The 21,483-nt window shown below is 40.5% G+C and overlaps 2 protein-coding genes across 3 annotated transcripts in view; one reads left to right on the top strand and one right to left on the bottom strand.

The window, feature by feature from the left end:
* The first annotated feature begins 8,477 nt into the window (after positions 1-8,477).
* On the top strand, positions 8,478-19,449 carry opn3 (opsin 3). Its single transcript, XM_006799038.3, has 4 exons — positions 8,478-8,936; positions 10,835-11,154; positions 17,885-18,136; positions 18,664-19,449. The coding sequence occupies exons 1-4, from the start codon at positions 8,618-8,620 to the stop codon at positions 18,937-18,939; spliced, it is 1,167 nt and encodes a 388-aa protein (XP_006799101.1). The 5' UTR covers positions 8,478-8,617; the 3' UTR covers positions 18,940-19,449.
* Positions 9,020-21,483, bottom strand: part of kmo (kynurenine 3-monooxygenase) — a 37,366-nt gene continuing 24,902 nt past the window's right edge. The window contains exons 15-16 of one of the 2 annotated variants that reach the window (XR_015719926.1): positions 17,313-21,117; positions 9,020-11,136 (exon numbers count right to left, since the gene is read on the bottom strand). Coding sequence is in view for 1 of the 2 variants with exons in the window: in XM_006799039.3 (XP_006799102.2) it covers positions 20,971-21,117 (147 nt within the window). In the remaining variant the exon portion in view is untranslated. Of the gene's footprint in view, positions 11,137-17,104; positions 21,118-21,483 lie in introns of those variants that run through there. The other variant, XM_006799039.3, reaches the window with a different exon arrangement.

Below are 21,483 nucleotides of genomic sequence, written 5' to 3' on the forward strand. Positions count from 1 at the left end.
ATGAGGAAGTTTGAAAATGTAGAAGCAATTTTCCAAAAAAGAAAACTGAAACTCAAAGTATCTTTGACATGTCTGAATTAGAACAAAGACCAGCTGATTCTGTATGGATTCAACAAATATCTAGCAATGTGCTGCAATTAGGTGATGGTGTGTGGTTTACAGATTAACATATAATAATTAAAATATTATTTCTATAATTTCTTGCAACACTAGCACTACAATGTGCTTCACAAATTCACAAGAGAGCAGCTTCAAAGCACCAAACAGACAAAACCCCAAAACCGAGTAGCATTATTCATAGAGACCATTTTTTAAAATGCATTACACAAATGCCGGTGTGTACAAGTAGGCTTCAAATGCTTTTCAGACTGAGTCACAAGCTGATCTGATAGTGAAGGAACAGTTAGTGTCACAGTATTGAACTAAAAGATAAAAAGCACGGCCCCTCATTAAATCAGCTTCTATCCTGTTATGTTGAATCAGTTTAACTATCAATAACCAGGTCAGCTCCAGACCCTTTCACTTCTGCACATGACGTTCAGATCACTTCTGATTGTCTGATGTAGAATCCAGTGGTCATGTACAGAGACAAATTTACAAAAATACATAACCTTTTGCCTGATAAACTATAACAGGAGCTGCTGACGCGGAGCAGAATTAAAACAGCAACTCAAACTGAAGGCTTGTCCCGAAGCAATTAATTAAGCAATTACTTTTTATGATGTTTATTCTGGATTCCTGTTCATTTTCTGCCTCTTCATCTGCAAACAGAGCCACGTGTGGTAAGTCAGTGCCGCGCTGCTGGAAGCACTTACATAAATTATCACATCTAACCTACTGACGGGGGTGCCGTGATTTTCTGGCTTGTGAGACAGAGGGTAATTCAGATATAAATTATGCAAATCAAATGTGTGAAATTGCAGAAAATTGTTTTCAAGTAGCCATCATCTTCTCTGCGAAGCATCCTCCAGATTCCCCTGTGTGGAGTTTAGATGAAATTTTTTGGGATGAGCACCAATCCTAAAGACGCATTTTTGATAATGACATGCACACGCCTGTGTGAGGCTGTGAACATCAATCCAATTAATGTGACGTGGACGAGCATCCTCGGCATTTCTCACATGACAGCGAAGGACATCGAAGATGACACTGAGGGGTTGCTTGCAGTGCATGTTTCAAAGTGAGGTGGTAAGACATTGTTGGCAAAGATGATATTTATATAATGATGACCACTGCAGAGAAGTTAGCCTGAGACGAGCATGAGGACTTATTCTCATGGCAGATTCAGAAAACAGAGTCCAAGTGGCATGAGATCACCCAGGGATGAGGTGAGGACAGAGGCTGATGGAGACAAGCAGAAAATAGACAGCTAACACTGACAGGTCCCAGTGGGTGACTTTGTGTTTGAATGTATTTAATGTCCACAGGCTCTGAAGACAGCATCTGCAAAAAAAAAAAAAACAATAACAAAAGAAAAAAACTAATTACGAAGATAAATCTTTGACACTTCTAGCATGCAGTGAGTCAGTCAGCATCTGCATTTGTGGAGGAGTAGGTGTGTGCTGACGTCAAAGCTTTTGCAGGGAAGTTGAAAGAACCGTTGGGGAGTGACGGGGGCTCAAAAGAGAGATCGGCAGAAGAAACAGACGTGCACAAAAGCGAGTGCTGCATCTGTGAAGAGAGATTTAGGTCAAGAGTGTGTGTGCGGGATCAGAAAAATGAAGCAACATGTATTCCAGCACCTTGAAACACAAACATATTTAAATATCACTGAAAATACATAAAATTAAGGTGGAGAAACCAAGCTGAGGATGTGTACACAAACACGCAGAAATATTTGTGAAAATAAACCAAGAATCTCTGCAAACAAAATGATTAGAGAGGATTTTTCTTCTTCTACTTAAGCAAACAAACGTTTTGGAAATAACTGAGAAAAATAAACTCTTCCATTTCCACTGACTTTGCCTGAGTCGCTTTTATGCAATTAAAATGAAATGAATACTACATTTCACATTATCTCACCCTCAACTGCCTGTGGAAGAGTCCAGCTCTATACTGCTAAATTCCCCACTGTTAGCTCCGTCCCATTTAGGCGCAGCCAATTCTGCCTCGGTGCCTTTTGAAAACCAGCATACGCTTTTACAGGTTAGAGAGTTGGGAGTAATGTGTTGTGATGGACCAAGTTGAAAAAACAGGAGGAGTCACAGGAATTGTTAGAAAAATAGGGTATTCATTTATTTAACCCAAAAAATTATATTTACAAAAGTAATAAATGTTGAACTCATAAAAGAGGTCAAAGAAACAAAACTAGACTCAGGCAAAGAACTGTGAACTCAACAAACATAACTGACCTAAACAGGAAACGACACAGGGCTATATATACTGCAGATCAGACCACTACGACACAACAGGGGTAACTAAACAAAACACAATCATAAACAACAAAAGCGATGCAGTACAGTCCAGTTTGTTAATAAACTAAACATCAAAGAAGAAACTCAAAACCACTAACCCGAAACTCAAATATTTAATTAAGTACAAAAGCGTTTTTTTTAATTAAAGAAAATACACATTCTCCCCTTCAGCAGGAAGTGGTGGTGCGGTCCAATTATCCTTCTTTGTATTTAACGGCTTTAAACCCTGGCCACCACCTTTTGTCTGGCAACTCCCAGGGATCATGGCAGGTAAGAAACAGGTAAAAGAAACAAAGCAATCAACTGGTATGCATACATAAGTAAACTAAATGTGCGTGCTTACAAATAGGACAAATGTACTTGTAACGTTGGACCCAAGAAACATACGCTGGAGCGAATATGATGACAGCAGAACTTTTATTTAATACTGTGGTTTATTGACTGGGACACAGACACTCCCGCTCCCCCTCCGACTGTCACTGCCAACATATAAAGAGACACAATCACTGTCAGATCCCAGCACACCTGTTCACCCCGCCCCTACGCCGCCCTGGGAGCTCACTGCGTCACCCCTCCTCTGCAGCTGGCCAGAGACCACACCCACGCCACAAATAAAAATACACAAGAGTTACCGACTTTAGAGTGTGGCCATGGTTTTGGCCATCACTGTGTTAAAGTGGGTCCAAACAACATTTTTGCCTCCTGATCTTTCTGATAACTACAGAGATTGCACAGGTAGTCCAACTTCTCCAGGATGGCACATCATTAAAAGTCCTCAACCCATCAGCAGGACTGGTATTTGCTCCTTTGTGCAAGGAAGACGCTGGTGTGAATATCTCTTCCCAAACAATCAGAAACAGACTTCATGAGGATGGCCTGAGAATCCGATGTCCTACAGTGGGCCTTGTGCTCACTGCCTGCCGTTTGCCATAGAATACCAGAACTGGCAGGTCCACCGATGGCACCCTGTGCTTTTCACAGCAGGTTCTTTCTGAGAACATGTGACAGTCGTGAAAGGGTCAGGAGAAGTCGTGGAGAACATTATGCTGTGTGTAACATCATTCAGCATGAGCTGAGTTGGTGGTGGGTCAGTAATGGTCTGGGGAGGCATATTCATGCAGAGATGAGCAATGGCGCCCTGACTGCCATTAGGTATCAGCATAAAATCCTTAATAATATATATATTTTGGTAGCTATTAATAAAATATATTTTATATATTTTATTAATAGCTTTTATTTTATTTTATTATTTATTATAAAAGAAAATATATAATAATAATAATAATAATTATTATTATTATTATTATTATTATTTTATTTTATTTTATTTTATTTTATTTTATTTTATTTTATTATTTTATATATTTATATTAATTAATAAAATATATTTTATTAATAGCCACCAGCCACCAGGTTTGGAAACATTGTGCAATATAACACGGGTGTGGCAGCTAAAACGCTTTTGGATCCGTGACTCAATGAGGACACAGAGCATCCAAGAACACTCTTACTCCTCCTTTGCGGCTCTGGGACTTGCAGACCACGGAATCAACAAAGGTGTTCTATCTCTCACAATGGCATCTTATAATTTTCATTTCTGACAGCTCTGATGAAATGCTCATTCACACATGCACACGTGTCTATCTTATCCAATTACTGTGAGGACAAGCTATGGTTTACTGTAATGAATTATTCATAGCGCAATAAGGATGCACCACAGAGGATAGTGTGTCAGTCTAAAGTGTGCTCCTCAGAATCCCTTTAAAAGATTATTTCTCGAATTCAGCTGCCACAATTGCCCGCTGTAATTAAGTTGCTCTTTGCAGGGGCAGAATCGAGCCCACCAATCTGTGACTCGCTGCGATTAGAGTTTAATTCTGGCTGCCCTTGTAGCTGCACATGGACTTTGACTTGTGAAACGTTAAAATGAGATTTTAAAGGAGGAAGACTCATGACGTGTTATCACCGTGTCGCCATGCACACGTGCACATCCCTCTTCTCCAGTGACGCTAACGTTTTTATTTATTTCTGACAGAAGAGATTCTTTGGCAAATTTTCAAAGACGCTTATCCGTGGCAGTGAAGAGGCACTGAACATAAGCGTGTCAATAATAATGACAGCCGCTATCCACACAGAATTGTTTACGCAATTAAAAAGCTTATATTCAGCAGCGAGCTTGAAAATTAACAATTATTTTAGCTGTAAGAACGAGGCTGGAAACGTGAAAAAACACACAGACAGCACACTTTTTTAAACTTGAGAATGCGCTGCATCTGCAGCAATGTATTAAAGCTGCAGTATGCTCTGTCCTCAACTTCCAAGTTCAAATCCTCTCCTCTGTTAATCCCACGGAGAGGGCAGGGATGATGGGACATACGGCCTTTAGAGAGAACCTGGTTTTGGGCACATGCTTTATTCTGCTATTTAACAAAATGAGCAGACGCCAGCTGTTGCAGCAGTGGATGTGGGCTGAGTGTAAGTCAGGAGCCACGTCATACATGACAGCTGTTTGTGGCATCAGACGATCTGAATTTGTGACTCGTTAAATTGCCCATCTGGGTCAAAGCAATAGTAAATAAATAATCAGTGGGTTTTAGTCATGTGGTAAGTTATTATTTTTAAAAAAATGAACATCATTAGTTACCTCGGCTGCTGTTTTTCTCCTCAATAATTTCACTAGATATTGTGCTCGGAGCTAAGAGCAGCCGAGGTAAATTGCTTGGCCCCACAAAACAATCTGTGTTAACAGGTCTGTAATCCATAAATTAACCTATTATCCTTTTCATAAATTCATGTCATGGTGAATTATTGTATTAAGCATATCCACAGTTAGATAAAATGAAATAAGTATAGCTACAAGCAATCCCTATCCACCAAGGATTCAGGCTTCAATTTCTTCCAAATGCTCTGTTTAGGACAGTTTTTCTACTCTTAGCTCTGTATGATGTCATTTAGAATGCATATCCTTAATATTATCACCTAAGACACACGCACTACTGTTCACTTATTATGTTTGAGTGTTTTAGCTCCGCTCATAAAGAGAGCGGAGCTAAAATGGTTTGTTTCAGGGAGGAACTGAGGGTCTGCACCAAGACCCAGAATAAGCTACACAAAGCTTAATAAAACTCTGAAGTATGCAAGGGAGAAAACAGGGGATTTAAAATGAGCACGTGTCTTCTTTGAATTATCTTTAAACTAGTTAATATTTGTGTGTAGATGCATATTCATCAGGGGTCCAATGTTTGCTTCCCCCTTTAGTGAAATCACATTTGGAAAGCCCAAGTAGCGGTGCAGCGAGTTCATTAAGCCAAGCTGTTTCACATTAATTTTACATTCAGTTGTTTAATAACTTCAAAGAACCAAACTTAATGGCTTTGAAATTAAAAGTCTTTGAGGGGAAAAAATTAAAACATAATGAAAAAAAAAGTTCTGTGTGAAAATGAACAAAGCAAAGAGTTTGAAATGTTTTTGAAGGGCTTTAACAGGTAAACAGGTCTGTATGACTTTAGTGACAAAAAGAGACAATAACATGTGAACTCACAGTCTCACATAGACGGAGCTTATATGCTGTGGCTTTGATTATTGCATTTGTACGACACTTTTATGGACAATTGTTTTTCTAGCTTACTTTGGCTGTCTTAACAATCCATCAAGTCTACCAGGTTTACACACAATTAGGTTAATCGTCTGCCGGTTTATTCTTCATATATATAATACAAACATGAGAGTATTCTTTTTCTTTTTAAACTCATAGCAAGAAAGAGGAGCTTATAAGCTGCATTTCCCCCCCTCATCTCTGTATTTCAAAGGCTACAGTTTTGTGTGTTCTTCTTGTTCGCCACTTCCCGCTACAGGACTTTGCTTTGTCCATTTCAGATAAGGACTGTAATTTTGAGTGAAGAATAAATTACTTGAATTGCCTTTCAGAAGGCCAAGAAGAAAAAGAAAAAGTCAGCAAGCAATCAGTTTTATTTCAGCCAAAAGCCGTGTGGCCATGCATGAAAGTAGTTGTAATGATTGAATGAGCTCAATATCACCTCTGGAGCCCTACACGGGTTTCTCTAAAAGACACTGGAGGGTAGCCGGGTTCACCGCTGCAGCCTGACTGGAGAGAGTCAGGAAGCGTGTGTTGATGCTTATAGATGTCTGAGTGATGGTAGAACTGCCAGAGATAGAGCTCGGTCATGTTTGAAGTGCTTTAAAGTTCATTATGGAGCTAATTCCCAGCACAGTGAGAGTAGCGTTACAATAATTGCATCTCCGGGGAGAAAAGCAATGGGTGATTTTGTACATTCAAGCAGAGGTGCATTGCTGAAATATGCTCATAGATCACCTTTAGAGGGATTCCATTTAATTAAACATATGGCCTCTCGCTAAATTAAGAGAGAAGGTCTGATCGGATAGAAAAGGAGGAGAAAAAACATTAAAGACTTGTCTAAATTTAAATACTTATGGATAGCAGTAAAAGCAATAAGATTAAACATAAAAAGGATGCCTACACAGAACAAAAACGTAACTAGATATCTATATCTGAATGCTGTTGACCTATTTATTGATAATTGTTTAATTTCAAGTGCTGCTGGTCTGAACAATATATTGATGGACCACTGTTTCCCAGCATAACAGCACAATTGCATCACAGTTCTTCTTCAATCTACTGTGTTTTTAAGGGGGAGATGGGTGTTAGTAATAATCACAGGCTTACGACTTACCCTCCCTTACAATATCCTTGGCAAGAAAGGAGAACATATTTTATTACAGAGTCGAGCTGTGGCATAAATCCCTGCTGTATGGAGGGGGAACATAAAGCTCCTTCTGTGCCTTGAATGAAAAACCTTTAAGTGGTGAATGAACGGCATGTGAGCAAGTGCGTCAGTGGGTGAACTGCACAATTTAAGCACTTCCAGTCTGTGCGACATCCCCACGTCTTAAAGAGAATTCTGCTATTTTAAATCAACCTGTAGGCGCAGAGAAACGAGGTCAGACACAAACAACGTCGCCGTGGGAACCCTGCGCTTCAGCAGCACGGTAACATTTCTCTGTGGAAAAAAATGAGGTGGAGGAAGACCACCTCAAAATGTCACAGGACCCACAGATACGCATTTGTTAAAAAAAGGAAAATCAGAACAGTTAATGAACTGTCACCATTTGGTTTCGAGTGCACGTGAGACTCTGAGTGTGAGAAGTTTCCTACAGAGTTTCACAATACAGAATATAAGCATGTATGTGAAATCTCATCATTACCCCTTTTTACATTGGTAATATAAAAACAGTTGGAGAACATCCCCATCCTCTCTAATCTGTCAGGCATAAGATTACTGTTCAATCAATTACCAGCAGGTGTTAGGGACATGACTTCAGGTGTTCCTCATTAGTGTTTTGACCTTTTACTCACAATACACCCTTAGTTGACGTAGGCCCAACCACAGGATTGTGAAGTCTGGGTGTGTGTTCCTAACAACCCTCCTCATCCACAGCTCAGAAATTAATGCTGGTAGATGCTGGGCAAAGAGAAAATTTTTAAGCTCTGCATTATACTTATTGTGATATAATTAGCCTATGTGCATCACAAGAAATTTGGGGTTTTAATTGGATTACAGCAGTCCTCAATTAAAAGTCATAAATGAATTTCCATTTTAAAACATGCGGAGGCCTTAAACGGAAATAGAAGTAGGGTAAAATAAAGGCATGTAAGTAATGCTGATGTTTGCTAAATTGGTTCGTTTCATCTGCCTGTCAGGACCTGGAGATTGAGAGGATATTTTCATTTCAAAATAAAAGCGGTGGATTGAAAGCACAAGTCAAATTAAAGGGTCAGCTGCATTATCTGTTAACTGTTTGAGCTATGAGGTAATTCAAGAAAGAAAGAACGCCTTTATTTCAAAATATATGTCTTTGTTTTACTTTTTATTTTGTTTTTTGTTTTTTCGAAGTACAGCCAAACTCCTAATCTCAGTAGACCTAAATATAGACCTAAGAATACAAAAAGTCTTACTTTGAAAGTATAAAAGGAAGCCTGACGTTCCTGTTGGGTCTGACTTGTCACTGGTACATTGACCTAGTTTCAGCAAACAGCAGTCTCAGGTTGGCTTTTGAATTAGCGGCGCGCGAGGACCCGGTGTCGGAGCGCCGACGAGCGCACAGCCCCTCGTGCCCAGAGACGCGCGCAGCACAATGCTAGAAACCAAGTTTCCATCCGCGAAATGAATCTCCCTAACGAAACCAGAGCCGGGAGAAGTACAGAACATTACATTTTCGCACTTGGCACCTACAAACTTCTCGCTTTTACCATTGGGACTATCGGAGTATTCGGCTTTTGCAATAACGTCTTTGTCATAATACTCTACTGTAGGTTCAAAAGACTCCGGACACCTACCAATTTGCTGCTGGTCAACATAAGTTTGAGCGATTTTCTAGTTTCTGTCATCGGAATAAACTTTACCTTCGCTTCGTGCGTTAAAGGCGGATGGATTTGGAGCCAGTCGACGTGCATCTGGGACGGCTTCAGCAACAGCTTATTTGGTGAGAGGAGAAAAAAAAGTCATTTAATCGTTTATGCTAGCATGTGTTAACATTTAATAATAGTTTTTATTAAAATAATTTACAAATAAAATTAACCCTGTTACATTTTTGTGTGTCTCGCACTACATGCAAGGAAATAGCGGCTCAGTGTAAATAGGCAGAAGGCGGAGAGAAGCTCATTAATAGCAAAGAATCCACTACGAATGCATGAAGGACGTTATCAGTAACATAAATCTAAATATAATTGTTTTTGTTTTATTTTTTTCAAATGACACTTTATCTACGAGTTCTTGTGCAAATTTCCTCTCTTCACTTGTATTAAAATAGAGTAAACCATGCAGTCCCTCCCCATGATGAGCTGTAGTAATATCTAGCTGCTATGCTGAGCTTTATATTGTGTATTTTTTTTCTTCCTGTATTTATACTTGCACCATACAGTGAGGAATCTTTTGACACCTCCCTGCGTCTGCCCTTCTATGTTAGCAAAAGTGTCCATTTATTTCCAGCATAAGTCTATTCAGCTGGGAAGTGTGAATAAACATTGAGGGTCATTGTCTGGGTCCCACCAGCATAGGAATTAGAGCTCAGCAGGACTCATGTGTGGTAATGAGCTCATTAGTGATAGCCTCCAAGTCTTCTTCCTTTATTTTTTTTTCTCCGGCTTCAGCAAATGAAACCCAGCGAACCGGCTGGACTTCTGTCATCCTGCTGTCCTTTAAGTGACATTGTCTTCTTTCCACATATTCCAAAGGGCACACTTGCTCGCCTGTGTCCGGTGTGCAGCACTGCAGCAGTGGTTGTGGCTTGCAATGTACATGTCACAGGAGAATTCAGAACCAAAATGCATACAAAGATAGTGTTGATATAACAGTTTATATAAGATGAAGTCTTTCGTGACTAAAGTGGCATTGAAGAGAGAAGATGCTGCGTTCTGTCTCTTTGGCCCTTAGATAACCTCCCTTTCCCCCTCGTCAAAAGGGGGGGAAAGGATTCTTTGTGATATTTGATATGTGAAAAACTCAAGGTCATGCAGGTTGTCGTGGCTTGATTGGGTGTGAGCACTGCAAATCCAGAGAACCTGCTTACACTGAGCATACTGTTACAATTGAGGTATATAAAAATAACCCCCTTGGCTTGACAGTACGTGTGCCCTCTAATAATCCATGCACAAATAAGATGTCTTCTTTGCACATCACTTTAAGTGTGACTCAGTAACTGACACACAAAGGGCCACAGGAGCTGCAGCAGTAAGCCCTGGCTGTTCTGTCCAAGCACGTCCTTCCTTCAGCTGGTTTGCTGTGGCTCCAACTTAGTGCATACTATATAACGTCTCCCTTTGTAATCTGTGCATCCACCTATTGATGCTGTATCTGTCTCATTCGTATGTAACAAAAGAATAATAAACCTATCTGAGCTTACATAACTGGCTATACATGTATATAGGTTAGGGGAGTGTGTATGATGAAGTTTGACTGAAAATATTTTCCCTGGCATATTGACCTAATTTCAGCAAAGTTATTGTAGATGCTATACCAGGGCTTTAAGAGGTGCTCTTAAGACTGCATGCTTATAAGTAAAATGATGCACAGGATGAACAAAAGAGCGACAGCTATGCACACAAGCCACTTCAGTACGTGTGGTAAAAGCAGGCTGTGTAATGCAGATGCGGGTCCTAAAGGTGTGTGTGCGTAGGAGTCAAGAGCCTCTTTCTGTGCATCTTCACAGGGTTTTGCACAAAAATGATTGAATGTGATGTCCAGACACAAGATGTTCAGATTTGTGTTTACACTGAGTGCGATGTACACTCAACCCAGACACGGTGAGTAGCCACTGACCCAGATCCTGCAGTGCGCGGTCTGCATTACTCAGCGTGGTTGTCTCTCTTCCTTTGCTGCCAGGCATCGTTTCCATCATGACTCTGGCGGCCCTGGCTTATGAGCGCTATATCCGGGTGGTCCATGCACAGGTGGTGGACTTCCCCTGGGCATGGCGAGCCATCGCCCACATCTGGCTCTACTCCCTGGCATGGACAGGTGCTCCCCTGCTCGGGTGGAACCGCTACACTCTAGAGATCCACAGGCTGGGCTGCTCTCTGGACTGGACCTCGAAGGACCCAAACGATGCCTCGTTCATCCTCTTATTCCTCCTGGCATGTTTCTTTGTGCCTGTTGGTGTCATGATCTACTGCTATGGGAACATCCTGTATACAGTGCAAAGGGTAAGGAATAAAAAGGATTGTTTGGGGGTTTTTATTGCTTGCTTCTCTTAGAAACAATAAGATTAATAAACTGAATGAACAACATGGGATTGTTAATGAAGGCTAGCCTATCAAAACATTAACCACGACGGTCGAAACTTATGGTACACATTCCCACAAAAGTACATCTCTATTCAAATATTAACCCCCATTTCAGATGCTTATCGATTTATTGATGTAGAGTTTTGTATGTTGTTATTTCTCACTTCCAGAATAGTAGACTTCAGCTGTTTTAAGATTTTGCACAAAACACATTTTTATTTTTGGGTCATACTCCTGAAACATCTTTTTTTTTGCTGTAACTTGAATTTTCACTGCTGTTTTCTTTCCTTGTCTTATAACTGACAGCTCAACTGTGCAAGCATGTACAATAAAAGTGAGACATCAGAGAACAATACATAAACAAAACTCCAGCTCTTATACCCGACAACAAATTCCAGTGTGTAAACACACTCCAGCTGCTTTGAGTGCTAACACCTCAGTTCATGTGACACTTGAAGTGTCGCTGTCTTTCAGCTTACACATGAATTAGCACTGATGTGTCGCAGGACTTCCACTTCAGCTGACTTTGAGGTCAGTTCATCACATGCAGCGAAAGAACATTTCAGCGTTTTATACCAACTTACAAAGGATATTTCAATGTCATCACTTGATCTCCAAATTGACGAATCCATTGTTTAAAAGAAGAGAAAAAAGTGGAACTAAAAAGAAAAAGCTAGAGGAACAACAGTGTACCTAAGCAGAAACCACTTAAGTTAAGTGGCAACAGGTAAAAAATATAACTGGGTATAAAAACACCATCTTAGGCTACGTCCACACTAGCCCGGACAGATTTGAAAACGGCATTTTCGTCTGAAAACGCTCCTTGTCCAACTATTGTTTTCAGTCGTTGTGCGTCCAGATTGAAACGGACGAAAGCGCTTATGTTCCAGTATTGCGCATGCGTGAAAAGCAAGACGATTCGACCTGCCTCATTTCTGTCTGCCGCTTATTTACTTTCCGGCTCTTTGAAACGTCGCGGCAAAATGTCGAGGAAAAGCGCCGAGTTTTTTAAATGGACTGACAATGAGGTGGAGTTGTTGCTGCGAGTAACACAAAAGTACAAAGTTGCAAAAGCGAATGAGAATTTAAAAATCTGAAGAAAAGCTCTCTGAAGCATGTGCAAACTGATATTAATCTTTAATAGGGCTGTCGAAATTGAGAGCAAACAAAACAACTGCTGTATAATGCCCTCCGCTATCTTTGTTTAATTGGTCACATGACGAAAATGTGTCATCGTTTTCGAAAAGGCTCCGGGTTCGTTGTCCACACTGCGACGTGAAAACGGCGTTTTCAAATGTATCTGCTTTGGAGAGTGTTTTCAAAACGCGTCTTCCTTGACCAAAAACACCGTCTCGGTGTGGACGAAGGCCAAAACAGAGAGAAAAAGATGTGTTTTCATTTGAAAACGTTGAAATGTTCTGTCATGTAAATTGTTACATGGGCTCAGGAACGGTTCCAGAAATCATTATCTGTGAACATTTCACCATGCTATCCTCAAGTGCAGATTAAAGCTCTGTCATGCAAAGAAGAAGCCAATGTGAACATGATCCAGAAATGCTGCTGTTTATTCTGCCCTAAATTTAATTTCAAATAGACTAAGGCAAAATGGAAAATTGTTCCGTGGTCAAGCAATGTTAAAATCTAACATTATTTTTGGAAAACATGGAAACTGTTTTCAAAAAAAGCATAAAGAGGAGAGCGTTCCTCCGTGCTTAGTTTAAAAGCCTGCCTCTGGTGTTATGGGGGTACATTAGGGAATATTGAATTAGGAGCTTGCAGATCTGAAAACACACCACGAATGCTGTATCTACAGGTTTCAGAGCAACACATGTACCCACCCAGATTACATCTTTTTCAGAGAAGGCCTTGCTTATTTTAGAAAGACAATGCCAAAACACATACTGCAGATATTACAACAGCGCAGCTTTGTAGTACAAGATGCTGAACTGAACTCTGCAGACTTCACACCAATAGAACAAATGATACGCCAGACATATTCAATTAGTATCAGCTTCTATAGCTGATAAATAAAAAAGTAATAAAGACAGGAGAAAACCATGTTATGAGTCTTGGCATTGCATTGTTTGTCTACCAGAGAGCTCTCTGCGACTTCACTGTTGGAAACATAACCAATATTAGGGAAATCTGTTTTTGTACTTACTTTGTAAGTATTGGCTGATATATTGGAATATCACTAAATATTTGTGTAGTTTCAGCTGAGGGGTTGCATTGAGTGAAATCTAATCTAAAAGACATCTGACAATTAAAATTTTTTAGTTTGTTTAAAACAGAACATCAGTCATATGGCTCCACTAGGGGTGCAACGATACACAAAATTCACGGTTCGGTTCGGTTCGATACTTTGGTGTCACGGTTCGATATTTTTTCGATACAAAAAAAATGTTCATGCCTTTTTATTAATTTGTCATTTATTAAATTTTCACGGCACATTCTGCACCACATCTCTGTGCGTTCATCATTTGTTTGAAGCCAGCTCACCTCCTGCAACCACTTTTCCGAGAATACGAGCTTCTTTTGTAGTTCGGACTCCTTCTGACATTTCTTTGGAGGTGGAGGAACACCAAAGTAATTGCTTAAAGGAGCTTCTTCGACATCTTTAAGAGTTCTAAATAAATGTCTGTCCTCCTCCAGAAAATCTTATGTACGCAAACACACGTTGCAACTTCTTATCTTGTGCGCGTTTTTTATTTTGACAGCGAATGCGCACCTGTGGACCACTTATGTGCAGCCCTGGTTATTTTGCTCGTCATATTGCAGCCACAGAAATTCTTTTGTCCATGAAACCATAAAGCTGCACTTTCTTTTTGCCTTATAGTCTGACTTGTCATAACTTTTCCGTTTTGTGGTAAGCTTTTCTTTGGCTGTCACTTCTTCACGCTGACCTGTCTTATTTGGCTCAGCAGAACTAAAATATATATCCTGCTGCTTTTACACACGCACTCACATAACGCTCAGCGATTCTCTGCGCGATCAACCTCTCACATGTTTAAGCTGCGGGAGATTTCACTTGTCATGTTTGCATAGTAAGCTAACGATTGATAAGACGATGTCAGAGGAATTGGTGCGCAAATTATCGTCACTCACCGATCAGTGCTGTCGCTCTCTATACACAGTTCGCGCGATTGCAAAGTGAAAGCAAAAAACAAGCGCAAATTCAAACGCGATTTCAATATGTCACATATTGACAGTGGCTCACCGATGCCAATGACATAATTACCCAGCTACATTTCCGAAAGAATGCAAAAGCACTGACATAGATTTTTCCTTCCTACGTTAGGCCGACGGGCAGGGCAGAGATAGAGTTTGGTAGCCCGACTGGAAAAATCGCTAGCCCCGGGACGTCGGACTAGCGATTTTGCGAGCCCTGTATCTGATTGAGGAATCACTCATCTTTGGAAAAGAGAGTTTATTACAGAGAAATGGCTCTTTCCAAAATAAAAGCTATACTATACGCTTCTTCTGGGCTATATTCTCAGCAGCATATTAAACATATCAGGTCCCCATAAGGAGAATCATGTGCTAACGGCTGTCTAAATGACTCGGGTAAAGTTTGCAGCATGCCTGCTTGTTGTTTTTGTCTGCTTCCACTTGTCTTTGCACTAGGATGATGTCGGCGTAAATGTGCAGTCATATTCGTTGTGTTCCCACTAGTGCTGTCAGCGTTAATCTGAAATGATGTTAACGCCACAACACGGCAAATCTCTGTTAACGAGCTACTGCGGATCGCCCCGTGCGTGGGGCTGGACGGCCAATACGTTAACGAGCTAACTGCGCTAACACACTAGTTCCCACCCATGTAATTGAGCATTTCTGGCATATCCAACATACTGTTTTACTTTAGTCCATGACACGCTTACCTTCAGGGTCATACGTCACATGAACACCAAAATAGTTCCAAACGCCAGATCTGAATGAGGGTGGGGGAGGTTCAATTTGCCATGTTGCAAGGAGAGCTTAAGTGAATCTGTGTTCGACTACTCCGCCTAGGCTGCACTGTGGAGCGCAGATCCACTGAGCGCTCAACACAGACAGCACCGTCAGAAGGAAAGTTGATAAAATAAATTAAAAATGTTGTATTGTTCGATACATATGCGTACCGAACCGAAAGCACTGTATCGAACGGTTCAATATCGATACGAGTATCGTTGCACCCCTAGGCTCCACCTCACAGTCTATCACACTTCACAGGTTATTGTAATGTGTGGAGTGGATTGTAGATCGACACTTTGCCATGGTATAAGCTCACTGGGCCTTTAGTCAAATGCCCTAAAAATTGTCGGCATTTATAAACTGTGATTGGTGAATGGAACAGGAAGTCTTAGTCAAGAAGCCACAACAAACAAGTCGTCACTTCCAGACGCTAAGTAAGCATACTAGTCTATAGCTTCCCAAATTGTTAGTACTTAAACTCAGTTACTGTTGCAAAAGTCTTTTTTTTTTATCTCTTTGCATGATTATTTTATACCTTTAGCCAGAGACTGAAAACACAGACTCTGCGGCGTTCATTTGAATAAAAAACACTCCTTGACCTTAAAGGGTTGTGCTGCCTTTCACACATTTTTCATTAACAGCTGTTTTATCATTACATTCCTCTGTGCCTTTGGGACCCGTCCTGTACGCTGGAACTCATCCAGAAAACTCACTATTGTGCTTCTTAGAAGCATTGCCTTAAATTCTTGTGGCAAAGGACAAGTGATATGAGTTCAGTTTATTTTAATAATTTCACAAAAAAATACTTTGTGAAGGAATCTGCAGTCATCATTCAGGAGATGACTGCTGAAGTGACACAGCATATTTTGTAATGAAACATGTAAATGAGAAAGGGACTAACTGATTTCCAAGCCTTCCTGCATCAGTTTCCTTTCTTAAATATGCACAATCATGCAGGAAGTGTGAGCTGCTGCGTTCTTGGAGCACCTCAGAGGCCTGGGTGGCTTTGTCACATGTCACAGTATTTTGGGAACATCTTCAAAGAGGAATAACTCAGTACCCTGCAGACTATTTCTGGCTTGATATGAGAGCAGCTGGCCGGCTTTGCTACAGCAAGAAAATCTTATTGTAGATATGTGAAGGCCTGGAGAAACAATAGAATTTAAGCATGCAAAAGGTTGTGGATTAATAAGAAAAGAGCACAAATTGTAAACTCATAAATATTGTATTCACGTCTACGTTCAGATGCTGTGTTCTTTTTTGAGTGAGTCTAGAGAATAGCTATATTGTTTATCATCACATCTCTTTAGCTGAAGGGTAGGTTTGATCTGCAGTGTCGTGAACCCAGCCTGTTACCAAGGCATTATCATGTTTTCACAACTTTTATGATGTTACCAACATCTTAAGATACAACTCTCAAGAGGAGAAGAGAGATAAAACAGGAAATTAATGTAATCTATCTTATTGTAACCAGTAAACTAGCCTGACAGCTGTAGAGCTTTGGTGTGTTTAAATATAAAAAGAAATAAAACAAATAGAGAGAACTCCCAATGAAAATGAAAACTAACTTTCTGTTTCTTAACTATCCTTCCATCCATCCATGTGGATACTAAACCAATAAATTTACCACAAGAGACAGAACCGGGATGCTCACTCCAAATAACAGCCGTCCTGACACAGAGCTTAAATTGATTTAATCTGAGTCGAGAGCTGGACTCGGCAGCTGTCCAATCACCATCTTAGTGATGGCAGCCAGGAGAGAGATTGTGTCATGTCTTAGAATCAGAGGCCAATCATAACATGGGGAGCACACACTGTGCTTGCACAAAAGCTAATGGTTAAACTATAAAGTCACAAGCTAAAGTTTTACAATGATTAACAGGCAAAGAGCTCAAAATGACTACACATTTATTGATTTCTACTTAAATGCTGCCCAAACAGTAAATTACACTAAATATTTCAGTGCAGGGAAACTGGATTGAATGTGCACAGAATCGCAGTGTTAGAAAGAAAGACATTGCAAAGGTTTGATTCTGAGACGAGAATGAAATCCACATTGTCCACATGCTCTGTGTCTGTCTAAAGGCAGTTGAAGATACTTCTTGGATAACAAAATAACATCTTACCAATATTTGTTTGTGGATGTACACAAGCAGCTCCTGCGAAGTTAGCAGGAGGGGAGGTTTGTTGTACAAATCCTACCGGCAAGAGGGTTAGGTTCACAAAGTCTGTTGCCATGGTAACTGACCCAGAGTTTAAATAACCGTCTCTTTGACTAAGCCTGCTTCCTGGAACAGGCCCCAAGATGAAACACAGACAAAAGCCCTAAGGATGATAAAAAATAAAACAAAGAAAAACTGAATAAAAACCACTGAAATGTGGCTATCGAAGTAGAAGAGCTGCTGAGGGAACAAGACAGACAGGGGAGAATAGGGAGATCAGTAATACAGCACAGGTTGATATATATATCCCAAAGTTGAGAAATTACTTTGGTGCAGCAGGTAGAAATTAGGATTAACCCCCCAAAGAACATAAAATTGTCTTAGATACTCAGAATAAACTAATGAGGCTAAGCAAACAAACAAAATCAAAGACTGTGACATAAATTTACTTTATGACAAAGTGTCACTGTAACTTGTTTGCTTGATAAAGAAATATCCCATCATGTCAGCATCCTGCTCTGTCCTGTTTCTTATAGCTGCGCTCTCTCCAAGATCTCCAAACGGTTCAAATCATCAAGATTTTGCGTTATGAGAAGAAAGTCGCCGTGATGTTTCTCCTGATGATAACCTGCTTCCTGGTTTGTTGGACACCCTACGCTGTCGTCTCCATGATGGAGGCCTTCGGCAGGAAGAGCATGGTCTCTCCCACTCTGGCCATCATCCCATCATTCTTTGCCAAGTCGAGCACGGCGTACAACCCCCTCATTTACGTCTTTATGAGCAGAAAGGTTTGTAATCAAATTATTTTTCTTTCGTTTTTTTTTATGTTTGGGGCAAGGCTACCTCTCCAGCACCAATCTCTTTGTGTTGCTGCTCGAAAATCAGCCCAGGTTAGGCTGCTGTCTAGAATACATGATATATTTCACTTGAGAGTTCTGAATAGCCGCTTGCTGTGTAGTTTGTCATCCCTCCCCCAGAGTAACCACAGCTGACCCATAATTAAATATGGACAAACACAACAAATCGATAGCATCTCAATGTGAGGGGACGGTTTCGTCTCCTGTTGTGTAACTGCTGCTTTAAGTAGCAAATTGCAGGAATATTTTCCCACAAAATGTCACTATTTTTAAAATATTTTTCCATTCCTTAATATGGTGAGCATAAAAATTAATTTTATTTTGTATGTCAGAGTGAAATGGTCCGGACCACTAGTCTTGGTTTGCTGGCTAGAGGCTGATCTCTTGTGTGTTCGACATACTAATGAGTGAAGAAAGGAGGCTGTTGTTAAATACCAGCCTTTGCTTCTGTTTCTCAGTTCCGCCGCTGTTTGCTGCAGCTGCTCTGCTCTCGGATCTCTTGGCTGCAGCGCAACCTCAAAGAGCGCCCCCTGGCTCCGATCGAGCGTCCCATCCGACCGATCGTTGTGTCCAGTGCGTGCAGCAGCGCCAAGGCGCGACCCAAGAAGAGGGTGACCTTCAATTCCTCCTCAATCGTCTTCATCATCACCAGTGATGACCTCCAGCACCTGGATGTGACCTCCAAGGCTGGAAACTCCACGCAGTTCAATGTTATCCAAGTGAGGCCACTGTGAGCCAAAAACACCGGACTTCTCACCCCACCACTCCGTATGCCTTAGGACCTAACATGCAACTCCAAGCCAAAATAATCCTGTCTGACCTCCCTGGCTGTTTCTGTGTCCACACGTGGTTACAGCTTCATGTATAAACCCAACTGTAAGCCCAAGTTCTCAAATAAACCAGTTTGAGTAGTATGAAAGTTTGACATCCTCATCTAACATCGGCTATTGTGATATAAGTAACTTAATGTAGTAGTGGTGGTATTTTTCTCACACGTATTTGTCAGATATGCCATACAGTATATGTGACAGCTGTAGGACTTTGTTGAGTATATGAAACGCAGTTGAGGACCTGAGTTTGGCTTAACATGTGGTAGCATTTTCATTTTTTGGTTGGTACCCAACTGTGTATAATGGAATACAAGCCTTAGATTCTTAGCCATAACCCATAATGCACAAACTGACATTACTGTGTATGGATTCAATAAAGAGACCCTATTTTAAGCTATCTAGCCTGTTTACTTAAGCTCATCTTATTTCAATGTAAATATCAAGTGCGACAAGATCAGTCACTGTGAAATTACACTTGGTAGATTTGCATGTATTAGGACGATGGGAGTAGCCCTACTTGAAGACTAAGAGGAAATGAGACTAAGACCTTAGTGACACGCTCCTTTCATTTCCTCCTGAGCTGTCAGCTATGAATAGATTTAATGAATGGTTTTCCTTAGCTGATAAAAACCCTTTTAACTGTGGATGTGAGAACGAGTGAGAGGGACTTTGTCTTTTTAGACAGTTGGAAAACTGGGACTTGGTTGATTTTTTACTGTATTTTCACTATGAAGCATATCTTATAATAAAGACTGGAAACAGAAAAAAAACAAAAACTTGCCTAGCTGTGTCCACAGGTGACAAAACTGGAAATTTAACATTTATGCTTTTTGCCAGAGAGTGAAAATGATCAATGAGTTTCATGAAGGGTAAATAAAAGTCCTTAAAACCAGTCATCTTCACTTGTTTTATATAGATTATAGCCTGGTGAGCATAGCAGCACATTTGAAGTGGACAAACCAGCCAAACTCCAAGCCCAAAGAGAGGAAATACTACATTGCCGGTTGGTCAGAAGTACAGGTGTAAAATTGTATCTTTGTTACCAGCAGGCTGTTGTAAAAAATTTCTTTAGTTAAATCTACAAAAAAGATAAACAGATAAAATCAAAGATAACACAGTCTGACAGGCAGAAAATACCTATCACATCTCAGAGTGGTGTGAAGTGTCTTTTAAAAGTGGAGGGCTGGCAGATCTAAACCTATACTGCAAGTGAACAGCGTTTGATAGTCATATCCTTTCACCTTTCTTGAAGCAGTGTGACGCGATCTTGACAGACCACAGAACAAAACATCCAAAGAAGAGCTCATTAGAGTTGTATACAATTTTGTCGTCTATATTTGCATTTATGTTTTAGCATGTTTCAATAAATCACTGCACTTATTCCCCTGCAACTATATAAAGAAATTAGGGTTGGCTCAATATGTTTGCACAGTAATGTATGTATAAGTGAAACATTGCAAAAACATCAGGTAAAATAGCTCAGATTATCTAATGCAGCTTTAAAAACAAAAACAAATCCCAGATTTTGCATGAAGTAAATGTCACTGGGCCCAGTGGAGACAAAGAAAAATAGCTGACATCATTCTTGTGTAAAAACAGTAAAGACTTCTACACACACCTAAAACTGACCCTGTGTTCTTGAATTAAACTTGCTTAATAATTAAAACAGCAGTGTTCTGCTCACCGCTGCTGATCATTATCGTTTAACACTAATGAAACGGTGTCATTCTGATCAATCACTGTAAGTCCTTGAAGTGAGGGCAGCCATTATTGGAGTAATTTGCCATTACTGGAGTTATAGCTGTGAATTAGATAATTCAATTCAAATCAAGATTAGTCAAAATCTAATCAATATTTGGGCGCCTCTAAATTCTTTTCTAGTGTTTAACTCTATGTCTGTACACCTGTCTGTCAGATCAGTGACGATGCCTGTGCTCAGAGCGTCCTGAGAGCCACAAGCCTGTCCCACATTTTCTCAGCAGAGACGATGAGCTTGTTGATATCTGGAGGATTTTTAATGAGCAGGTAGGAACCACCAAGAAGAGCTGCCACAGCACTGAGCAGCAGGCCACGGTTTATCACCTGTGAAGAAATGAATAGATAATTAGTTTGAATTCAGTTATTTGCTTCACAAATCACACAAAGGTTGATAGATTGCTTCCAGTTTCATAAACATTAATATCCCAAACATAGCTGCAAAGAAAACACCCAGGCTTTGTTTCCCTGGAGATCTATGGCAGTATATGTGGCAGGAGTGTGGTCTCTGGCTCTGCTGCAGTGGAGGGATGGTGCAGCGGGCTTGAGGGGCAGTGCCAGCGAGGCTGAGGGTGGAAGGGATTTAATTAATGAACGCTCCTCTTTTTATAGTGATGCAGAGGACCAGAGATGAGGTGCAGAGATGTGCGGAGACTGGAGTTATTGAGGTGCCAACCAGCAAACTTTGTGGCT

The sequence above is a fragment of the Neolamprologus brichardi genome, chromosome 13 (assembly GCF_056152115.1).
Source record: "Neolamprologus brichardi isolate AB-2024 chromosome 13, ASM5615211v1, whole genome shotgun sequence".
In the NCBI taxonomy this organism is placed as follows: domain Eukaryota; kingdom Metazoa; phylum Chordata; class Actinopteri; order Cichliformes; family Cichlidae; genus Neolamprologus; species Neolamprologus brichardi.

Coding starts and splice junctions, on each gene's coding strand:
- opn3 (XM_006799038.3), top strand. CDS start 8,618: ATGAATCTCCCTAACGAAACCAGAGCCGGGAGAAGTACAGAACATTAC. Junction 8,937..10,834: donor CTTCAGCAACAGCTTATTTG/GTGAGAGGAGAA, acceptor CTTTGCTGCCAG/GCATCGTTTCCATCATGACT. Junction 11,155..17,884: donor TCCTGTATACAGTGCAAAGG/GTAAGGAATAAA, acceptor TGTTTCTTATAG/CTGCGCTCTCTCCAAGATCT.